The sequence below is a fragment of the Myxocyprinus asiaticus genome, chromosome 1 (genome assembly GCF_019703515.2).
Source record: "Myxocyprinus asiaticus isolate MX2 ecotype Aquarium Trade chromosome 1, UBuf_Myxa_2, whole genome shotgun sequence".
In the NCBI taxonomy this organism is placed as follows: Eukaryota; Metazoa; Chordata; class Actinopteri; order Cypriniformes; family Catostomidae; genus Myxocyprinus; species Myxocyprinus asiaticus.
The window spans coordinates 5704930-5725835 of record NC_059344.1 but is presented as its reverse complement, the minus strand read 5'-3'; the positions used below and the strand labels follow the sequence as shown (position 1 = coordinate 5725835).

Below are 20906 nucleotides of genomic sequence, written 5' to 3'. Positions count from 1 at the left end.
AATTTCTTAACTTTTCACAAAGTGAATTTTAATTCATAAGAAAAACCAAAAAAATACAGCACATTAGAAAAAAGAAAAGAAAAAAAAAACAGCACATCTTGAAAGTATTCTTTTTTTTTTTTTTTTTTTCCACAACTGGTGTTGTGGAATTGACTTTCCATTAAAGATATGTTCTTTGCTCTCTTAAACATTTGCTTACGATCAACAACAAAAATAAAAAAATTTGAAAAAAAGAAATTGTTTGTTTATTTCTTTGGGACATACTACACTTCTTTTACATTGAAGAAAAACATGGATTGTAGAAACTTGGATAGAAGAAACAGTAATCAATAATTCTGACTAAACAATGTCATGCATTTCTGCTACCACTGGCAGATAAATCATGTCAGGTTGTAATAGTAGTGAACTCTAACACAAAGGTAACAAGCTTTATTATATCTTTCTAGAGTATATATGATGTGCTGAAGTTTACATGGGATCTTTTATGTCTTAAATTTATAGAGATCTGTTTCTTAACTTCCTACTCTCGTGTCACTCTCTGGTTGGATGATGAGCTCTGCTTCTCCATAAACATGTCTGAGTGCAGCACAGTCCAGACTGGCCATCAGTCTAGTAGAGCCGGCCCGCTGTGGTCTGAATGCCTCTGTCCATATTAAAGTCTTGCCTGGAGAAATCAGACTGAAAAACAGCACATGCACACACACAAATCAGTATGACACAAACCGTGTACAGCTGGAAGACTCTTATAATGTAAGTACATTTTTAGGTGTGATCAAGACAATGAAAATGCAAATGCATTGCACAAGTGTACCAATTGAGCTGAGGCAACTGAGGAGGGTGAATCTCAACCCCCCCCCCCCCCCCCATTACTGTAATGCATCCACATGTTTTACTTTTGAGGAATATAAATCATCATATATTAAAGGAAATACAACAAATACTGAAATAACACATAAACACTAGGCTGTCGATTTAATGTGTTTATTTTGTCTGATTTATTATATAGAAAATAACCTGTTGAAAAACTTATGCAATTAGTCATACCTCCTGACCCAAATGTAAATCCCTATTAAAAGTATTTTCCTATCAGCTTGAAGTACATGAAACTTTGTGTTTCACGAGCCGCGTCAGCAGGGGGCAGTCAGTGCGCCTCAACAAACCTCGCAAGCAGCACAGACACGGAATAAGAGCAGGTCACACAGGATGCGTTCTTGACAGCTGTATGTTTGTATGTTTTGCTCCCACAAATGTTCACAAAATTCATCGTTATTCGCAAATCATAAATATTGCCCTCTGCCATTGCTCGCAACTATCATTCAGACTTAAGGTAGAGCAGTTTGGACATTCGTCTTTACAATTTATTTGTGTTTTCATGCAGGCTTGAAACAACATGAGGCTGAGTAAATAATAATAGAATTGTCTTTTTTGGGCTAATTATTCCTTTAAAATCAGTGCAATACAGAGCAAGTCTTTTATAAATTTTAGCATAAAAGTGTCTGACGGAGTTCACCTAGATTCATGGCGTTTTAAGGGCATGATTCCAGGACCCTCCATACGCAGAACCACATTCTCCAGGTTGAATTTAAATGGGTTGGTGAACTCAACAGACACAAGCATCTCTTCGCTCACTCTTGGAGAACCTGTCACCTACAGAAAGAGAGAGTCGGAAAGAGACAAGAGATAGAAACAATGAAGTCTAAAAGACTGGATAAGTCTCGAAAATCACAGAAAAGGGCAGCAGTAGATATCAAATGCCACAACACTGCCGTGCTTTTCTTGTATTTACCTTATTTTGCAATGCGGAATAAAGAAAGTGGTTGAATTTCTGGCGAGTCTGAGAAAGTTCAGTTATCATTAGCCGCAAGGTAAATAACTACAAAGAGAATGATACCCTAATGTATTGGTGTGGGGCTATAAACAGTCACACAACCACAGAATGTGCAGCAGAATAAAATGTTAGCATGAATCTTAATATAGGATGATTTTCAAGTGACTGCATTTATACAAGGCTATTAAAGTAATTAAATAATTTCCTTATTGCCCTGTGTTGCATGTACAGAATTGTACATGGCTCTACGGTGTTAAAGCAAGAGACAACAGAGATGATAATAATTTCGCCAAGTGGAGAAATTTCATGAAATGTAACTCTAGACATAAATTGGACGTGGCCCCTTTAAGAACCGGAGTTTTGCGACACCCGCTTTCCGGCACTCTTTTATGTTGCGCCTGTGTGCTGGTTAGAAACGTGAGAATGTGTATTGGGCAAGAGAGCTCCCAGTTTTGTTCATCGGTTGAGAATTATTGGGTAAATATCAAAGTTTACACAAAATGCATATAAATTGCATTAAATATGTGTTCAGAACAGTCATATGTTAAAATTTAGTGTTTGTAATGGATCATTTTTGAAGGATGCATATGGATTGCATGTGTGGAGTTTGACCACGTTTTGTGCACATGCGAGGACTGGGTATGTACATTTATAATTATTCATATCTTATTTAATGATTTATTGCCCAGAGTGTTTTCCAGTTTAGTGAATAAGTGTAATATGTGTTATATGTGAAAATATGAGTGGTATTGTTGAAACTGTCATACACGTTCTTAAAGCCTGGTTAAAAATGCATAAAATGCTTTGAGTGATTTAAGCAAGTACTTAAATGCATAAAATGCATGTATTAAGGTGATCTATGTGTAGGCTAATGCCCTGTATGCGTTTTCATTTAATATTAGCCTCTACCGTATTTCATTGTACCGTATTTCATTTTTTTGTATTTTCTTTCTTTTTTTTTAATACAATATGGCCCCACCAACCGCTGTTTTTGTTGTTGTTGTTTAAACAGCCATCAGATTAAACCCCCCAAATATAGTTTTGTATAACCGTGTTGATTCTTTTCAACTCACCGGATACAATAAAACTTGCTTCTAACTTTAAAACTCAAGGAGAGCACAACGATGCAGTATTTGAGTGTCTCCAAGTGAACCTCCATTCAAATTGATCTGTGACACGTCCGATATGCCATTATTAATGAATGAATTAATAACTAGAAATTAGAAACTCAAGTTGGAAAATAGCCGCACCCAAATTTAGTTGAAAAATAAGGTAAATAGATAATGGAATAAATGTGTATATTTCTGGCATTCAATTTTTCAAAAGTTCTACTAATGTTAAACTATAATGGTACTATGTTATTATGTATTTTGTAGTGAGAGATCTAACAGTAAAGATGAATGTCAGACCTTCACGATCAGTTTGGGGTTGCGCATTGTGATGACTTTCATTGCAGTGATGATCTGTCCTGTCTCCTTAACCTTCCCTGTAGTGATGAAGTGGATGCTTCCCTGTTCCACCAGTTTATGTATGTAGTCCTCACCGTGCACCACCACTTTCTCCTCCTTACCTATCACCAGCAGGGACAGAAAGACAGACCTACTCAAACACTGCAATGCAAAAACATAATTACACATGCATACACTCTCCCATACATTTCCTCACCCTGCAGAGGCTCTAATTTCACTTTTTGAGTTTTAAACACAACCTCAGCTCTGGATACCCCAGTGTAATACACCACACTCCCAGTGATGTACGCATTCACAGTGCGGCGCTTGTCACTGCGGTTGTTAAACTGCACTATCAGGTCGAATGTGTCCCCCACTAGAACTTCCTGACTAGGGATCTCCACATCCACATCATCCTCAGGGAGAGAGGCTTTTTCCCTCTGACAGCCAAACTCCTCTGCCTTCTCCAGCACCCGCCGTTCCTCTGGACTCCCTGAGAAAAGAGAAATTCATGAGACAATGCGCAGTTTTGGGTAAGTTACTCAACAAAGTAATCCAATCCAAATGACTAATTACTACTTTAAAAATTGTAATTCGATTACAATACTCATTACTTCATGGACAAGAAATCACTTTACAAATTACTTTTCAAAAAACTTTTCATGTGATGTCAGTAACTCTTCAGGTCATCTGGTGCCTCTACTTAGAAATGAATGTAATGCACGCCCATGTGAAATCCACGCAATTGTCCGCTTTACTAAGACTGAAATTAATTAAATCATAAAAAGCCAGCACAGTGTTTTCAATGGTAAAATTGGAATTTTAATCTCACCGCAGGTGTGATGTTCTGAGCCAAATGAATGATGAAAGTTCTCGGGTTAAAATATCACATATGGTGAGATTAAAATATCAGTAAAACTAAAAGTACAGTATATGGGAGCAAATGTGTGCCAACTTTTTTAATCTTGAATGAGCAGGACTGATGCTGGATAGTTCACCCAAAAATGAACATTTTCTCATAATTTACTCACCCTCATGCCATCCCAGATGTGTATGACTTTCTTTCTTCTGCTGAACACAAATGAAGATTTTTTGAAGAATATTTCAGCTCTGTAGTTCCATACAATGCAAGTGAGTGACTAGAACTTTGAAGGTCCAAAAATCACCTAAAGGCAGCATAAAAGTAATCCATAAGACTCTAGTGGTGAAATCCATATCTTCAGAAGCAATATGATTGGTGTGGGTGAGAAACAGTTGAATATTTAAGTTATTTTTCACTATAAATCTCCACTTTCACTTTCACATTCTTCTTTTGTTTTTTGGCGATTGCATTCTTCGTGCGTATCACCACCTACTGATAGGGGCTGGTCAAAGGTGGAGATTTATGAAAAAAAAAAAGGACTTAAATATTGATTGGTTTTTCACCCACATCTATCTTTTCACTTCTGAAGACATGGATTTAACCACTGGAGTCATATGGATTACTTTTATGCTGCCTTTGTGTGCTTTTTGGCAATTCAAACTTCTGGTCACCATTCACTTGCATTGTGTGGACCTATAGAGCTGAAATATTATGTTAAAAACCTTCATTTGTGTTCTGCTGAAAAAAGAAAGTCATACACATCTGGGATGGCATGAGGGTGAGTAAATGATGAGAAGATTTGTATTTTTGGTTGAACTATCCCTTTAAATAAAGAGATCTAAAAACTCCTTCCAGCGAGCAATAGATTTTAATATCTCCTACCCTCAGGAAACTTGTACTGACTGATGATGTCCTGGCGTCCATCGTTCAACACATTTTTAGTCAGCACCATGCGGCCCACATGACTGGTATTCACCCTCACCGGTTCATAAGTGCCATCTACAATACGTCTACGATAGAAGACCACATCACTGTTCACCTGTAGTAACAGATAGATAGAAAGAGGTGTACAGGCAATTGCTTTACATGTATATTCATTTATTTCTTATATTAGAAATGAAAACAATATTTTTTAAAAGCCAAAAGACATTGCAAAATACCTCAGCGAACACAAAAGGGGCATCAAATGGGTAGCAGATCTGGCCATGTTTTATAGCATTTACCGATGCAGGTCCGCACCTGTACATACCTGACAGAAGACAATCCTCACTAACAGGCCAAAATCAAACAAAATTATGTGAGGTTTGTGCTTAAAACAAGAAAAAAACATTGCCAATGGGGTAAGTAAAATGAACTTCTTTCAAGTAAAAATCTCTGGAAACAAGTCGTATTATCTTTATTGTATCTCAACTAAACTGACAAGTCCAAAAAACTGTATAAGAAAATATTTTTGAAGTGCATTCTCTCAATTAACATGCTGATTTTGCATGCCATATGTTGAGTCATCTTCAGTACATACTGTAAGGTAAATATTGAATGCTTTTCTAGACAAGTCAACTAGTTTAAAAGGAGCATCATGTAAGCCTACCATCACTTGTCTCCTGTGGAGTAGCGTCCACAACCTGCCACCCTCCAAAGCCAGGAGGGAGATCAGGCCTTGCCATGTAACACTCGTTCCAGCAATGATAATTCCTGAAACATTGAAGATAATGAAGTTAAAGCAAGTCACTAAGGAATCTGATACTACGTAACAATAATCTGCAAAGGGTAGATTATTGGGAAATGCTGGCGATACCAGTATTTGGTCAAAATGCTTTTGAGTTATCCTCAACACTGACTAAATGAATAAGTTGAAAGAATTTTTCTTTTAGGTTTTTATAATATTTGTTTATATTTATGGAATGTAAAACTTTTCGCCTACACCTATTATGTTCGGGTCAAATCTGACCCGAGGTAAATACTGCTGGTTTTCAATGCAGCTGTGAAGATTCTCTTGAGTCAAGAGTGTCACTATCTCTGTAACTCTTACACATACATACACACACACACACACACACACACACAAATTAATGGGATCATGTCGCTATGTTGCGCAATGCCGCTGGCGGTTTGAATGGGGCTTTAGGGTTCTATTTTCTTACCCGTGTTAGGCGAAACGTTCTGCGCAATTACCGTGTGCTATCTTATCCAATTTTCTTGAGAGCACTAAATCGAAGTGCAGTTTTTGTGCATGGGCAATGTGCAACTGGGTGTGGGTGGAGTGTTCGCACTATATGTCGGCATATGGGAGGTCCATGTAAACGAAGTGGCGTAAAGCCTAATCTGCTATTTTTGTGAGAAACAAGTAAGACATCCCAGGACCACATCCATTCTCAGTGCAAAGTCTGAACTCAGTCCGTGTATTTGCAGTTTGGGATTTCCACCAGCAGGAGCAATGAAAGGGCATGTTCAAACTCTAGAATTATAATGGCACAATTGCACTTCCATTGTCTCATTTGTGTTGTTTCCATAAAATGGCACTAACCAGATGGAATCCTTGGTGCGGTCTCTGTCTACTTTTCCATTTTCATCCAGAATAACGTCCATCTTCAAGTTACCATCATTATCGTGGGCTGAGAAGAAGTTTGTAACGACCCTGCTAGGGATTCCCAGACAACGCAAGACTGTGGAGACGAAGAGGGATGGGGTGGGGTTGACATTAATTAATCAGATGATCAATGGTCATTTGACCTACAGTATTATTTATTAAGAATTGTCCTGGTAAAATATTTCACAGGTGTTGAAGACGGCAGCATAGACCCAGCACTGAGCATAGCCGACCGGCTGGCCTTTGCTCCCCGCGTAGTCCAGGAAGATCTCCACACTGCCAGTCCAAGATGTTGGAGGAACACCGTGTGTGTAGTCTCCACTCCAGTTTCCCACCAACACACCATCATCATCACGGGAGTTCAGCTGTATAAGCCCAGAACAGAGGTGGATTCAACAAAAAGTTGAAAAAGCTACTATTCGCCAATAGCACACATGCAAGAACAAAAATGTGAATTGGATGTTTAAAAACTGTGTTGGAGTTCTTTCAAAATGTGATAAGAAATGCTTCGTCATTGAGTATAAGACAGTGGGTAACACTTTACATCAATGTTCCCTTTGTTTAGGGTTTATAAAAGGGTTAATTAATGACTAATATTTTATTTACAAATGCATTATTTATAACTTACAAGATGACATTTATGCAATACCTGCCAAAAAGTGAGCCTTTTTACCTTACATTTTATAAACGCTTAACTTATTCAACATTAGTTACCCATGACAATGTACCTTAATGTAGACACATATGACACATTTATCACAGTTATTTAGTACATTGTGTGCATAAAGTTCAGTGTGGTTAAACAGTCATCAGGATTTATTATATGATATATGCTGTGAATGTGCATGAAGGCCTGTAGGACTAGGTAAGCTGGGACACCAATATAGTTAATAATATAAACACAGCAGACAGTAAAAATAAATACTCCTTCCTTTTCATCTATAATAATATTTTTTATGCATTGTGACAAATCATGAATTAGATCATTTCTGTTTTTGATTATAAGTATGACTAGTGCATTTATAAGCATTTATAACATGTAAGTCAAAATGCTCACTGTTTGCCAAGTACTGCATGAAAACAGCCCTTTTTCATGTTTTTAACTGCATATCAACATCAGTGATTTATAATGCGTTTGTATTGCATTTATTAGTCATTAATGAACCCTTTTAAAAACACTTAAAAGGGATACTTCACCCATAAATGGAAATTCTCTAATCATTTGTTCACAAGCTTCATTGGTTTTGCTTTCAGTTGAACATGCCAACGCGCTTACATCACGCAAGAGGCTGCGTGAACTGCATCCCCTCATGAACGCGCACAGGAGAGCGACCAGAAATAAACAATTATAGTGAAAAGGACTTAAGTATTGATCTGTTTCTCACCCTGTAGCAACTCATAACATAATAACTGCATATAATGTAACATGTTAAATGTAATAAATGTTCATAATGTAATAATTTTCTCAAAAAGTAATAATTATTACATTATGTAAGAGCACATAATGCAATAACTTTTTTTTCCCCCAAATGTAATAGGTAATTACAATATGAGAAATGTATTACATTATGAACTCACCAAAAACGTATTTACAATTTTTATAATTTGTCATATTGTAATAATTTTCAAAACAAAACATTACATAAAAAATGCATTAGTTAAGGCATACAAATTTCTGCTCTTTAATACAAGTTATAACACAAAATAAAACATGAATGAACATCGGAGGGTATATTGAAAGATACAGTACAACTGACATTAATTTATTGTCTCTCGTGTAATCGCCCAATCTGCGTTTCAACTGTGAGAAGACGTCAATAAAAAAAGCTTGTGAACAACCTGTCACCTAACGTTACATTTACAAAGGTAGGCCTATAATGTCCTAAGCTGATTAGTTTGCAAGAAAAATGAACTCTATAGAGGAGCATTTAGCTAAAATTTCAAATACATTATTAATATATGCCGAATAATATACTGTATATATGCATAATATTTTTACTTACCTGTGATTGATGCCTATACATTATTCAATGTAACCTATGTTTGAATAAATCTCCTAATTCTGTCAAATGTCAAAAAAAATTTCCTTTTCCTCAAAAACAAGTTTTTATGATGGCACTATTTAAATAATTAAATATAGATAATGATTAGAAACATAATAATTATATAATCAAAAAGCTGAGACTTTCTTTTTAATTCAGTGCATAAAGCTCAAAATGTGTTTCTGGGTCAAAGCAACTCAAAATGATAGAGCAGGTAACAATCACAAAATTATTAAATTGTTATGAAAATATCTAAGTTCCCAATGTAGACTAATAAGCACATATTTCTCTTAATGTAAATCTATAAAATATATCTTATATATATATATATATATATAAAAAATGCTGATCACCATCCACTTGCATTGTATGGACCTACAGAGCTGAGACAGAGCTGAGTGTTCAACAGAAGAAAGAAAGCCATACACATCTGGGATATCATGAGGGTGAACTTTCTCTTTAACAAAGGGAACATTAATGTAAAGTGTTACCACACAGTGCCTTAATCAGTGCAACAAATTACTAGCATCAACATTTTCAGTCCTGTAAAGTTCCTGCAACTTAACTGGTAGATCATGGCATTAGCAATGCCAAGGACACAGGTTTTATTCTCAGGGAACACACATACTTATAAAATGTACACCTTGAATGTATATACTTGCTTCAAATAAAAGCATCTACCAAATGCGTAAATGTCCTCACTGAAAGCGCAAATTCTGCATGTAGTGACAAAATCGCAGGCAATTTAAAACATATCTGATGTTTAACATCATGTTTTGTGACGCGAGAGACCAATGAGATCTCAATGTGTGTGGGGCCACCCATCTACCAACAAAATTCTGGTTTGCAGTCTCTGGTTACTGTGTCAGTATTTCAGTATCTTACCATGGCAGAGGCTATGCGGGTAACTTTGATAACATCGCCACGGTTGGACAGTGGCATTTCTGCTTTATCCAAAATGAACAAACAGGCATCCAGGACACCATATTCAAACTGGAAGTAACAAACAGAAACAAAAGTACAGCAAACTACAAAATTTCTACTCATTAAAATACTATTTTCCACAATGGAGTTCATTCATGAGTTATGCAAAACAAATTCTTTTTGCAGGAAGTCATGCTGTTATTCTTGAACTGTGTTCCACAAATTCGAAAAATATGCAATTAAATCATATCAAACCATATATTTTTAAACTGTAAAAAGTTTCTACTTTAATGCCATGCATAACAAATCATCTACACAAAACTTAGAAATTAACATGGGACCATAACAGATTTAAAGAACATAAAGAATCCACAGCAAATGTCATGTGTATGTTTTTAAACACACTAATGTCAAAAATCGGACACATTTTGTAACAAAAATGCAATCTCCTTATTGTACCTGTCCAAAGTTCCATGCCCGTTCAGACACATCGTCATATGATCCATGGTAGATGATACCCAGCTCATTCATAACATACTCTTCGCGTTCCTTATCATCATCCAAGAACACAGGATCAGCTTCAAGAGGTATAGCAGTTAGGTGTCGAGGCTTGAACCTTCTTTCATTTCACAAAATTTGAAGGTGTACTGGAATGTCTCATATGCGGAAAAAGTGAGCTATACTACAGGATCGACTAAGACTGACACCTTAGACATTGAGGGGTCCACACACTTAGTAATCATAACTTAAAATGTAATCATAACTTAAAATGAGTTAGAATAACTGCCCTGGATTGATGTTGTTGATGTAACTATTCGAGTTTAAGTTATCAAACGTAGAAAAACTTTCTACGAATTTCACTGAAATAAAAAATATCACTCAAAAGAACTACGGACATCTTGCTTACGTATTCAGATTCTCAGCATGCACTGTGGCATGAATACATTATGCAATAAATGCAATGAATTAATGGTAAAAATAATTGAACTTCAATAATCAGTTTTGAACAGATTTAGGATAAAATTGATATATCTAAGAAAATCAAGTTAACTTAAAACAACATTATTATGTTCATTTAACACATTATATACCATCGAGCCAATTTTATGCTCTGTTTAAACAACATACCATCTCGAGTTGACAAAACGTAAAATTTCATGGCAGCACAAACACATACTTTTTTTTAAAAGTTGAAACAAGATGTTTTTTTGTTTTTTTTACAGTGTATTTGCATGGTATGTAGCCGTGTAAAAAGTGTGTTAATGTACAGCAAGCTGGTCATTATTGCAAAATAAACCACTTCGCAACGGAGTCTGATCACCCTGTTGGGGTTTTATGATAATGACCCGCTGACTGTACATTATCCCTTACTAAAGCCATTTGCCCTACACCTCATCAAGCAATAGTCCAGCAATAAATGTTTGGCTGTCCTCCCTGACAAAGGCCCTGCTTGAGAGGCTATTAGAATAAGAGAAACATTCAAATAACATTTCATTGTTTCCTCTAGAGTGTCACTGGACCAAATTTATGATGCAATTTGTAGGATGCATAGGTTTGATGATTCCACCATTGTGCAATGAGAGTTGATATGCCTTTACAAGACATAAAAAAGGCATTGCTTCGTTGCTTGCCTTGCTTAATACTTAATATTGAACATAAAATGAATGAAATGGACAAAAGAAGAAAGTTCAGACCTGCTGACCATGGGTTGAAGAGGATATAGATATCAGTGCTAGGATTCCTTTTGGTCCTGCGGACACCGTAGGGGGTCTCCACACCAATATATATCATGTACTTTCCCACAATGCACTCTGGTGAGGCTGTGATACCCATGGTGACAACATTGTCATTGGTTTCAATGATCCGACCTCGCCAAATACTCTGTCGGTCCTCAGTGGGGAAGACAGGAATGTAGGTGCCCTTGCTGTACTGAGGACTGGGCCCTGTTGGACACAACCAATTACACATCAACATGTTGTATTCAGAACTGCATAATTGTTACAGATGTATACCAATGTGTATCCTGACCAGCTTGGTTTTCTCGCAACGAATGTCTTGACCAACCTAGTCTCAAAGAATTAACGTTACTATAACTATATTTTTGCATAATGATTTTTATATGCCGCATTCTACTTTTTACTGCAGTTTCCTGGTCAAATGAACACTAGACGACGCGTTACAACAACTGTGCGTTTTATTCACTTTCACACAAATCACCGGAACAATGGCTGATTGTGACTTTATAAGCATTTACTTTTCGCACTATTACTCGCAAACTGCTATCTTGTGATTTTGAAACACTTTTACAAAAAACAACATATTGTAATGCTTGTATTACAGACCCACATTTACACACTTATTCCAATGCGTTTAGCTTCACCTGATAGAGTGTTGGACTTTGGATTGCAGTTTGAGCCCAGCCAAGCACGCAAGCTGACACGTGAGACAAAAGTGTTTTAGAAGCGACACAAAAGTACCTGATTTCTTCCGAAAATTTGCTTTTCGTGTTGCGCTTTTAGGACATTATCGGTTAGGTTTAGGTGTTGTTTAGTGTAAGGATGTCTGTTTTGTTCACCTCTTGTTTTTATTTTAGATCACTATTGGTTAAGATTAGGTTGAAGTTTTAGGCTAGGGAGGTATGTCTTACTCATTAAAACCTTTATCTAACATTCACCTTTAAAACCTTGTCCAATTACGACACCATTTCACTCACTTTTGGCACCCCCCACTGGACATTTCACTAGGGAACTGTGTGAAAATGTGAAATGAAGAGTAACGGTAGCCAGCTGGTATGTAATAAATTTGCAGTGTGTAAAACCTCACTTCCCTGGCCTCAAGAGGCGCACTAGCGACTGACGTTAGAGGCTGTAGCCTTTAACGTCCTCATTAGTGTGCCCGCCTCCCAGGCTGGCTGATGACGGTTCGAGCAGTACCAGTTACAGTGGTGCCGTGACCCGGATGGGAGTGAGGTTTAGGGGGGTGAGTGTAACGGTTGACAGCTGGTACGTGATAGCTGTGCAGTGTGTAAACCTCACTCCATGGCCTCAAGAGGCACACTAGCAACTGACGCTTGAGGCTGTAGCCTTAAGCCTCCTCGTTAGCGTGCCCACTTCCCATGCCGGGTCGAGCAGTACCGGTTACAGAAACACGTAATTTCGTTTTGCAAAAATTTTGCCATGGTCAAATAATGTATGGAGATGAGGCTGGTCTTGACTGTTTAAGTAAGAATCGTGTACTTTTCCAAAAGCAACTTATGCAACAACTGGTTCTCATTCATCAAAGAAGTCAAGTAAATCATGTGCTTAGTTTCCTTAAATTATTTAATGCCTGTGTTAAAACTGGATGTCTAATATATTATCAGAAAAAAGGAAGTGCAGAAGGAAGTAATGGCAATGAAGGGAAGTGAGTCAAAGAGAAGGGAAAGTGATTATGGTGCCCTGAAGTTGCAAAAGACTGGCATCTCTTGTGAAATTTCAGTATCAAATATGTGCTGAAAATGCACATTGAATTACTTATATTGCTGTGCTAGGTAATTTGCCTCATGAAATAACTCCTAGAAACTGCAAAAGGGGAAAGATAGCCTTCCGCAAACATGCTTCAAAATAAAACAGGGCAGCATCTGGTTTACCAATTTGAGAAAGGTTTCACTGCACTAATAGGGGATTTGGGAACTGGGATTTGAAAACATCAGGGGCAAAATAATATTGGTATTTAATGCTCTAAATCATCCCATTACTGTGTTACATAGAAACCACTCCAAATGATTCAGTCTGTGCTGGAGGCGTCCAAATGATTCAGACCACTTTGCACCCACTTGAGCAATTAATTGAAAAGAACCAACTGAAAAGAGTGATTCCTTCATGAATTGGGCATCGCTAGTTCTCATTCTAAACAGGCGATAGAAATTATTTTATGATAATTATGATAGCCAGTCAACAATCTGTCTTTTTGAAATAACAACTTGCTGAGTAAAAATAACCAACATTTACTTTGTAACTCCCGCTTCAGTTTCACTCCAAAACATTTAGAACAACGTACACGGCAAATGATTTGCCCTAGTGACACCCCTGGTGGTAACCATATACACAGTACCATATCAAATCCATCTGTAATATGTAGAAATGGCAATTCGACTCAGACTTGAGTCAAATTAAAAGCATTAAATCAAATCAAATAATTAATAAAGTACTGTAATCCAAACCTCATGGGTTCTTGTTGCATGACATCATTGACTTTTCCTTTAAAGACTTGACTTGGACTCAAGACTTGACTTGGACTTGAACATGTCTACCTTTTTTTTTAAATTATTATTATTGTCAGGCCAAACTCTACACTCATTTGTGGTACCAGACACAAGTGCTACTGAATAAGAGACCTTGAGGTCCAGATAATGAGTTATAATAATTGTCTGTATCAAGACAACTCACCAATGAAAAAAAGAACAGCAAACTTGTCTTCAGCCGGTTTGTAGGGGCGATTAAATGTTATCTTGATCTGGAACTCTTGAGCCCGACGCACAATGAGAAAGTCACTGGAATACAGGTGTGTGTGGTGCTGCTGTTTATTGATCTCTTGAGGTTGTTTGAGCACATCAACATCATGGATATCAAGGAATTCTGAGGAACAGAATTATGACTGTCAACATGGTACAATTTACTAAAGACATTAAAGGCTCAATTATGAATAAGACCTCCCAGTCAACAACTCTCAATGCAGTTGAGATCTACAAAAACGGCGCCATGACCCTGTCTCACAAAATATGTCTTTCCTCTCTTTATCTTCGAGGGTTTGAAGGAAATGGAAGCTAAAGCGATAGTTCTGCCATTCATTCATAGTTACAGTATATGGATAGTTCTGCTTTTTAAAGCGATCCTTAATCGCTTTGTTATGCCGCCATTGTTTTCTCCCACCACCTCCCCATTACCACCGGTTTGGCTTCTGCTCTGCTCTAAGGGGTAAGCTCCTCTCCCCTGCTGTCATCATCTGAACCGTAGGACAGGGCTTGTGCCAAAGGAAACTAATCTCTCACTTTCTTCACATTAATAGTTTATTTTCTGGAAGAAAGAGGATTCCTGCAATGAACATTATATCACCTTTGACCTTAACATTTTAGTAAAGAGCTTTGTTTGAATAAAGCCTAGTAAGCAAATTTTTTTGTAAACAAAGCTTCCCCTCACTACTGCAACCCCACGCACACAAACACATGGGTCACTCTCAGGAATCAATGGCATGTGTGTGTGCTATGACTTAGATTTTACTTTGTTTAGTGTGCACTGCAAAAATAAATAAATATTTGCCAAAACTTATCTAGTATTTCACATACTGTGTAACTACATATATTTGGCATGTAAACATTTATTGTAATATTCCATTTGTAAACAACATGGGGAGTTTTTTCCACCAGGCAACAGTCATCTTTGGCTTGATTACTGGGGGCATTACTATCTGCAAAACTGCTTTGACATATATGTCCTGAAAAGTACTATACAAATAATTGACTTGATAATATTTTAATGGGTTACATAGAAAAATAAAGTTATTTCTACCTAATTTTCTTCTACCAATTTTTTAACAGAAAAAAATATTGTTCTTGGCACAAAGCTCAAGAATATTGACTAAATAATGTGTTTTGGTACAAATACATGTTCTAGCTAAGGTTGTTATTGGGCATTATTGCACTTTTTAATAACCTGTAACATTCAACCCCTGAATATTGGGGAGGATGCATCACCCTGTGCTGGTCCCCCAAGGCTCAAGTTGGGAAAATATGATTTCTTGAAAATTCAGCAGTAAACTTAACAAAAATAAATCCCCTCCATTTTAGCATAAATTGCTAAATACACACACTCATGCATCCACACACACACACGTTGGTGCAGCTATCCTTATGAGAACCCTACATAGACATAATGATTTTTATACTGTACGAACTATAGATTCTATCCCTTAACCCTAACCCTAAACCTAACCCTCACAAAAAACTTTCTGCATTTATACATTTTCAAAAAAAAACATTGTTTAGTATGTTTAAGCGATTTGAATTATGGGGACACTAGAAATGTCCTCATAAACCACATTTATAGCATAATACCCTTTAATTACCAGTTTGTAACCTAAAAAAAAATGTCCTTGTATACCACCTAAAGACTCACATGCAAGCACATACACACAATCTGCTCACCAGTAAGTGGTGGGGGTCCTCTGGGAAGCAACATAAAGGGTTCAAACTCTTCTACTTTCACCTCTTCTTTATTAGAAAGGGCTTTGGCTCCCGCAGTGCGTCCATGGTAGGACACTCGCTTAGGGCGTACGGCAGGTGTTGCGGCAGGAGTCGGGTTCTCTCGAGTCTCTTGATCATCCATTGCAGTTACCAGAGGGCTGATCACTTTCACCGCTTCTGCATATGATACACCAGTGGCATCTGTTTTATATTGATGATGTCAGATTCATAAAGACAAATCCAATGCATGTGGTGCAGTGCTGTTTTATTGCAGGATGTGGTGTTCTGTGTTTTGCCTTTCTACCATTAATGTATTGCATCATTTGAAGAGTCCAAAACATAAAACAAAGCTACAGTATGCTTGCAAGGCTAGAATGAGTATGCACCACTTTCTTGTTTGCTTTCTTTTTCAGTGTTGACCTCTGATCAAGAATCTTTTTAGTTATGAATAGTAGATTGTGTTGACAGTCTTTTAATAAATTATACCCATAATCTAATTTATTTTCAAATGAAAAGTTGACTTTTTGCCACTGACAGACAACTCAATCAGTTAGACCAGGGGTCTTCAATCATTTTCAGGCCAAGGACCCCTTGGTGGGTAGAGAGACAGAGCCGGGACCCCTGTTACATATAGTATAAAATTGAGTGTTGCATTTTATGCCTATAAAAATGTGTATGGTAGGCTACCATATTATTGTATGAACGTACTTCATGATGTTTCCATTGCAAAGCCATTGAAATAATCATTAAATGCTGCCCTGGTGAAAAGACCAGCTAAAACCAGCATAAGCTGGTTGGCTGGTTTTAGCTGGTCGCCCAGCCTGGACATAGCTGGTTAGGCTGGTTTTAAAGGGGTTTTGAACACTTTTTTTAGCTGGTCAGGCTGGTAATGCTGATCTTAGCTGGTCAGGGTGGTCTTGGCTGGTCAGGCTGGTCTCCCAGCCTGACCAGCGAAAAGGTGTTCAAACAACCTCTGTAACCAGCTAACTGGCTAGGCTGGGCGACCAGCTAAAACCAGCCAACCAGCTTAGGCTGGTTTTAGCTGGTCTTTTCAGCAGGGGTCTGCAACATTTTTGACATGAAGTGACATTTTGAATTTCCCCTGTTAATCCCTGTGCCAAACCTCCTCCAAAAAGAAAGAAAAAGACAGACAGACAGATAGACAGACAGACAGACAGACAGACAGACCCTGTCCATGCAGAATAAAACAACTTTTATAAGGTTACTAAAATGGAGTCTTCATCTCAAGTGAGTGATCAATTTTATACATATATTTTAAAATTACTGTTGATTTCATAGAGTAAAAATGTGTAATGAGGAAAACAATGACTAAGTGTGCCTTGAATTAGGTTGATTTGAGAGTCACCGTCTTGTGTGTGTGGAACGGTAAGGACCGTGTATGCCAGCTTGATAATCTCAGGAGGTAACTATTTATTTAAACCAGGCAAGTAAGCTATTGTTCTGGAAGCAGGCTGTCATCTGCTCAACCACACAGCGCGACCAACTCAAAACAGATGAGTTTACTCATGCGACCCTCCACTGCAGCACTGCTAAACCTGATGTGTGTCACGCATTGAGTGGCTCGTGATGGGCAGTGGTCGTATGAAGGGTTTGTCCGGGCTGCGCGCTGTTCAATGATATGGGAATTAAACAAACAGTTTATTGACTGTTAATGACACTTTTTGTATTGTTTAATCAATGCTTTAATCATCTGCCACAATAATGAATAGTTATTTTTATTATAGGCCCATTTATTCTATTTCAGTATGTATTTAATTATGTATTATTTATATTGAACTACCTTTATTTGGGGGCCTTTCAGCAAATAATGATATATGCGATTAATTCGATTAATTAAGTGACATGTCATGTAATTAATTAATTATTTTTTTGTATGGATTGATAACCCTGTAACGGTGCATATAACAATTAGCTAACTAAATTAAATTAGTCAATTATTAGGAAATATGCCTTCTAGGCTCCAGTTCTGTTTTTAGTTAATTACTCACCTGAGTATCACTTAGAATTCTAATTAAATACCAAGGATGTGATCATTATTACTTGCCACTTTTAAAATATTTTAATTGCAAAAATAGTCAAAAATAATTTGCGCAATATAAAAGTTTCCTATATTTTAAACAAGAAACATACAAATTTATGACTAGGTATACCTTGAGTATTTAAATAACACCTCTGTCAGTCCCTGTTAAAGCAACTTGAAGGGAATTGGCAGCGGACATTTTTCCACTCAATTGTCAGGATCATCTTCGCTGTACTTTAGTGGCAGGATCCTGACACTGTTGTCCTGAACTTCTGTTCTATTTGCTCCTTATGCTCTCCTCCTTTGCCTTGTTCTCTGTTAATAATTTCCACCTGTCTCCCTTATTATCAGGCCTGATTTTCTCCATTTTTTATTCATTTTGTCTGGCTAGTTTCTTTGCTTGTTCGTTTTCATTCGTGCTTCAGTCGGTCTGCTCCTCTTGTGTGTTGTTCCCTGTTTGGATAAATGTTTTCCTTGTTTGGTTTCTCCAAATATGGTAAAAAATACATCACCACAGACACACAAACAACTGCCTGATGGATTACATAATGGGCGTCTCCTAAAATAAGATGTAAAGTTTTGGGTGATGTTGGCCCAATGAGTCCCACTGGACTTGTGAGTAATATCATGAACACAGTGAAGCCTCTGTTTCCTTACCATTTAAAGATTGCCAACCACTGCTGTTCACACATTTTCCACACTTTATCTTGGCAAGTTGAACACACATTGCCACAGTTTTTTTTTTATAGATTTTTTTTCTGTGGCTGTGGATACCAAATGGATGTAAAACAGATGGTCCCACATTTTAGTAAGTTGGCTCCACATGTAATGTACCACTACGAACCATACTCTCTCAAACACACTCTCAAACACTCAAATTCACACTATATGCAACATCGCAAGTAAACAATAACTTAAAATAAATCCTAATATACAATGGAAGTGCAACACATTGAAAAAGTTATTCTGAATGTAAAATAATGATTTTAAACACTCCTACAACTAAACAGCTATTGCCAATGGCAATTTCTTCAGAAGCATCAAGTGCGTCAACTGCATTTGGCTGAAACCTTTTTGCAAAGAGCGCAGTAACGGTATATTATGTAGATACGACTATAGATTAATGTGTCCTTTGTTAAAGGTTTTTAAAGGGGTTCATTTATGACTAATAATTCATTTTTAAATGCATTATACATCATTAACATGTGTTTGTGACAACATGCACAAACAGGACAACTTTCATTCCTGCAAAATAGCCATAGAGTCAATTTACCTCACATGTTATAAATGCTTAACATCTATTGAACATTAACAACCTATGAAAATGTACCTTAATGTAAAGTGGACACATATGAAGTATTTATTAAGAAGTTGCCAACATTTGTAACCCATTTACATAAAGTTAAATATGGTTTAATTGTCATCAGACTTTATTATATGCTGTGATTGAACACAAAGAGCTGAAAAGTGTTTTTGCAGAGGACTTTAGGAAACTAAGACAACAGCACTCGGCGTAGCACTATTGTTTTGACATCAAAGTGAAAAGGAAAGTGACAAAACAAGTCAAGTCATTACAGAAATGAGCAAAAATACAAAGCGGACTGTAACAAAATGACAGTGCCTCATTTTCATCTCACTAAAATACTTTTGCTCCATTGTGACATAAATCATTAAATAGGGCATTTTATGTTTTTGACTAAAATAAGTATAAAATATAAAAAAGTGTATTCATTAGAAATGATAACCTGTAAGTTAAAATACGTACTATTTTGCAAATATTGCATCAAAGTTGCTCTTTATTTATGTTGTTATAACTGCATATCAGTGATTTATAATGTACTTTAAATGACTTATTAGTCAGTAATGAACCCCTTTATAAACCTTAACAAAGGGAACATTAATGTAAAGTGTTACCATTATGAATTCAGTAAAATAAAAATAAATAAAAATGCCTTATACAGTTAGCTATACTGTTTTCTAGGGTGAACTTTTAATATTAAACATGTCATTGTGCACTAACCTGGTTTATTATTAGGTAGAAAGGCTTCACTTGTTTGCAGAGACTGGAACCTGGAGTCTAGGATCACTTCAGGCGTGCCTCTGCCTTCTGCGTTCCCCTATATATGGGGTAGGAATAAACCAGTGTGTGTGTGTGTGTGTGTGTGCGTGTGCGTGTGTGTGTGTGTGTGTGCACGTGCACACATGTGACAGTTAAAAATAAAGTGTTTTTGTGTTTAAGAGTAACATCATGCATGTGATGCATCAAGGTGGGCGTAACCATATATGCAGATTAGAATGAAAGCAAATGGGCGTGTCCACAGAATGCACCCCGCCTACAATTCTAGTGAGTGTATGCTTGGGTGTGTATGTGTGAGATTAGAGTGGAAGTGCAAACTAGTAGTGCATATCTGTGTGAGTGTGTATCTGTAAAACAGGAGGCTTGTGTTGATTATTTAGTCACATTTCTGTTCAAGTGTGGAATGTGCCATGTCCATATTTTCTGTCTGGCAGTCGAGAGCTAAGCAGTTCAGCATCTCTGCTGAAATAGACAGCTTTAACCGGCATTACATCATAGGCTTTCTATAAAGGTATAATGTCAGCTCACTGGCATTTGGATCATAAAGTGCCAGGAAAAGTACAATTTCAAAAGTGTCCCACTTTGCCCACATTCACCCCTATAAATGACACTGTCATTCAGTTTTTTACTCATTTTAAGATCCTTTTACATAGCATTTTAGTTTTAAAAACGCTCTCTGTACGCCAGGGTTATGCAAAATTCAGAATTTTAGAATTAACACCCTTTCAACTCATGAGTTGGAATTTTGAATTGAATTGGCCACGCCCCTCAGGAAGTTGAATCGGAAGTGGAATTTACTGAACTGCAATTAAAACAAATTCAGCACAGTCATACTACACAATTTTATTAGTCCAAGACACATTTTGTGACAGATAAC

The 20906-nt window shown here is 37.0% G+C and overlaps 1 protein-coding gene across 2 annotated transcripts; it reads right to left on the bottom strand.

The window, feature by feature from the left end:
- Positions 1 to 107: 107 nt before the first annotated feature.
- LOC127441586 (coagulation factor XIII A chain-like) lies at positions 108 to 20137 on the bottom strand. 2 transcript variants are annotated; one of them, XM_051699168.1, is made up of 15 exons: positions 19973 to 20137; positions 15873 to 16088; positions 14119 to 14307; positions 11386 to 11634; positions 10151 to 10269; positions 9653 to 9760; positions 6913 to 7090; positions 6663 to 6801; positions 5727 to 5830; positions 5299 to 5387; positions 5021 to 5177; positions 3494 to 3769; positions 3238 to 3398; positions 1511 to 1647; positions 108 to 678 (listed from the first exon to the last, which is right to left on the bottom strand). In XM_051699168.1, the coding sequence occupies exons 2-15, from the start codon at positions 16051 to 16053 to the stop codon at positions 513 to 515; spliced, it is 2253 nt and encodes a 750-aa protein (XP_051555128.1). In that variant the 5' UTR covers positions 16054 to 16088; positions 19973 to 20137; the 3' UTR covers positions 108 to 512. The 2 variants fall into 2 exon arrangements, with proteins under 2 accessions (XP_051555128.1, XP_051555136.1); XM_051699176.1 differs by having other exon boundaries at positions 15873 to 16112; positions 19973 to 20129.
- Between the last annotated feature and the right edge of the window lie 769 nt (positions 20138 to 20906).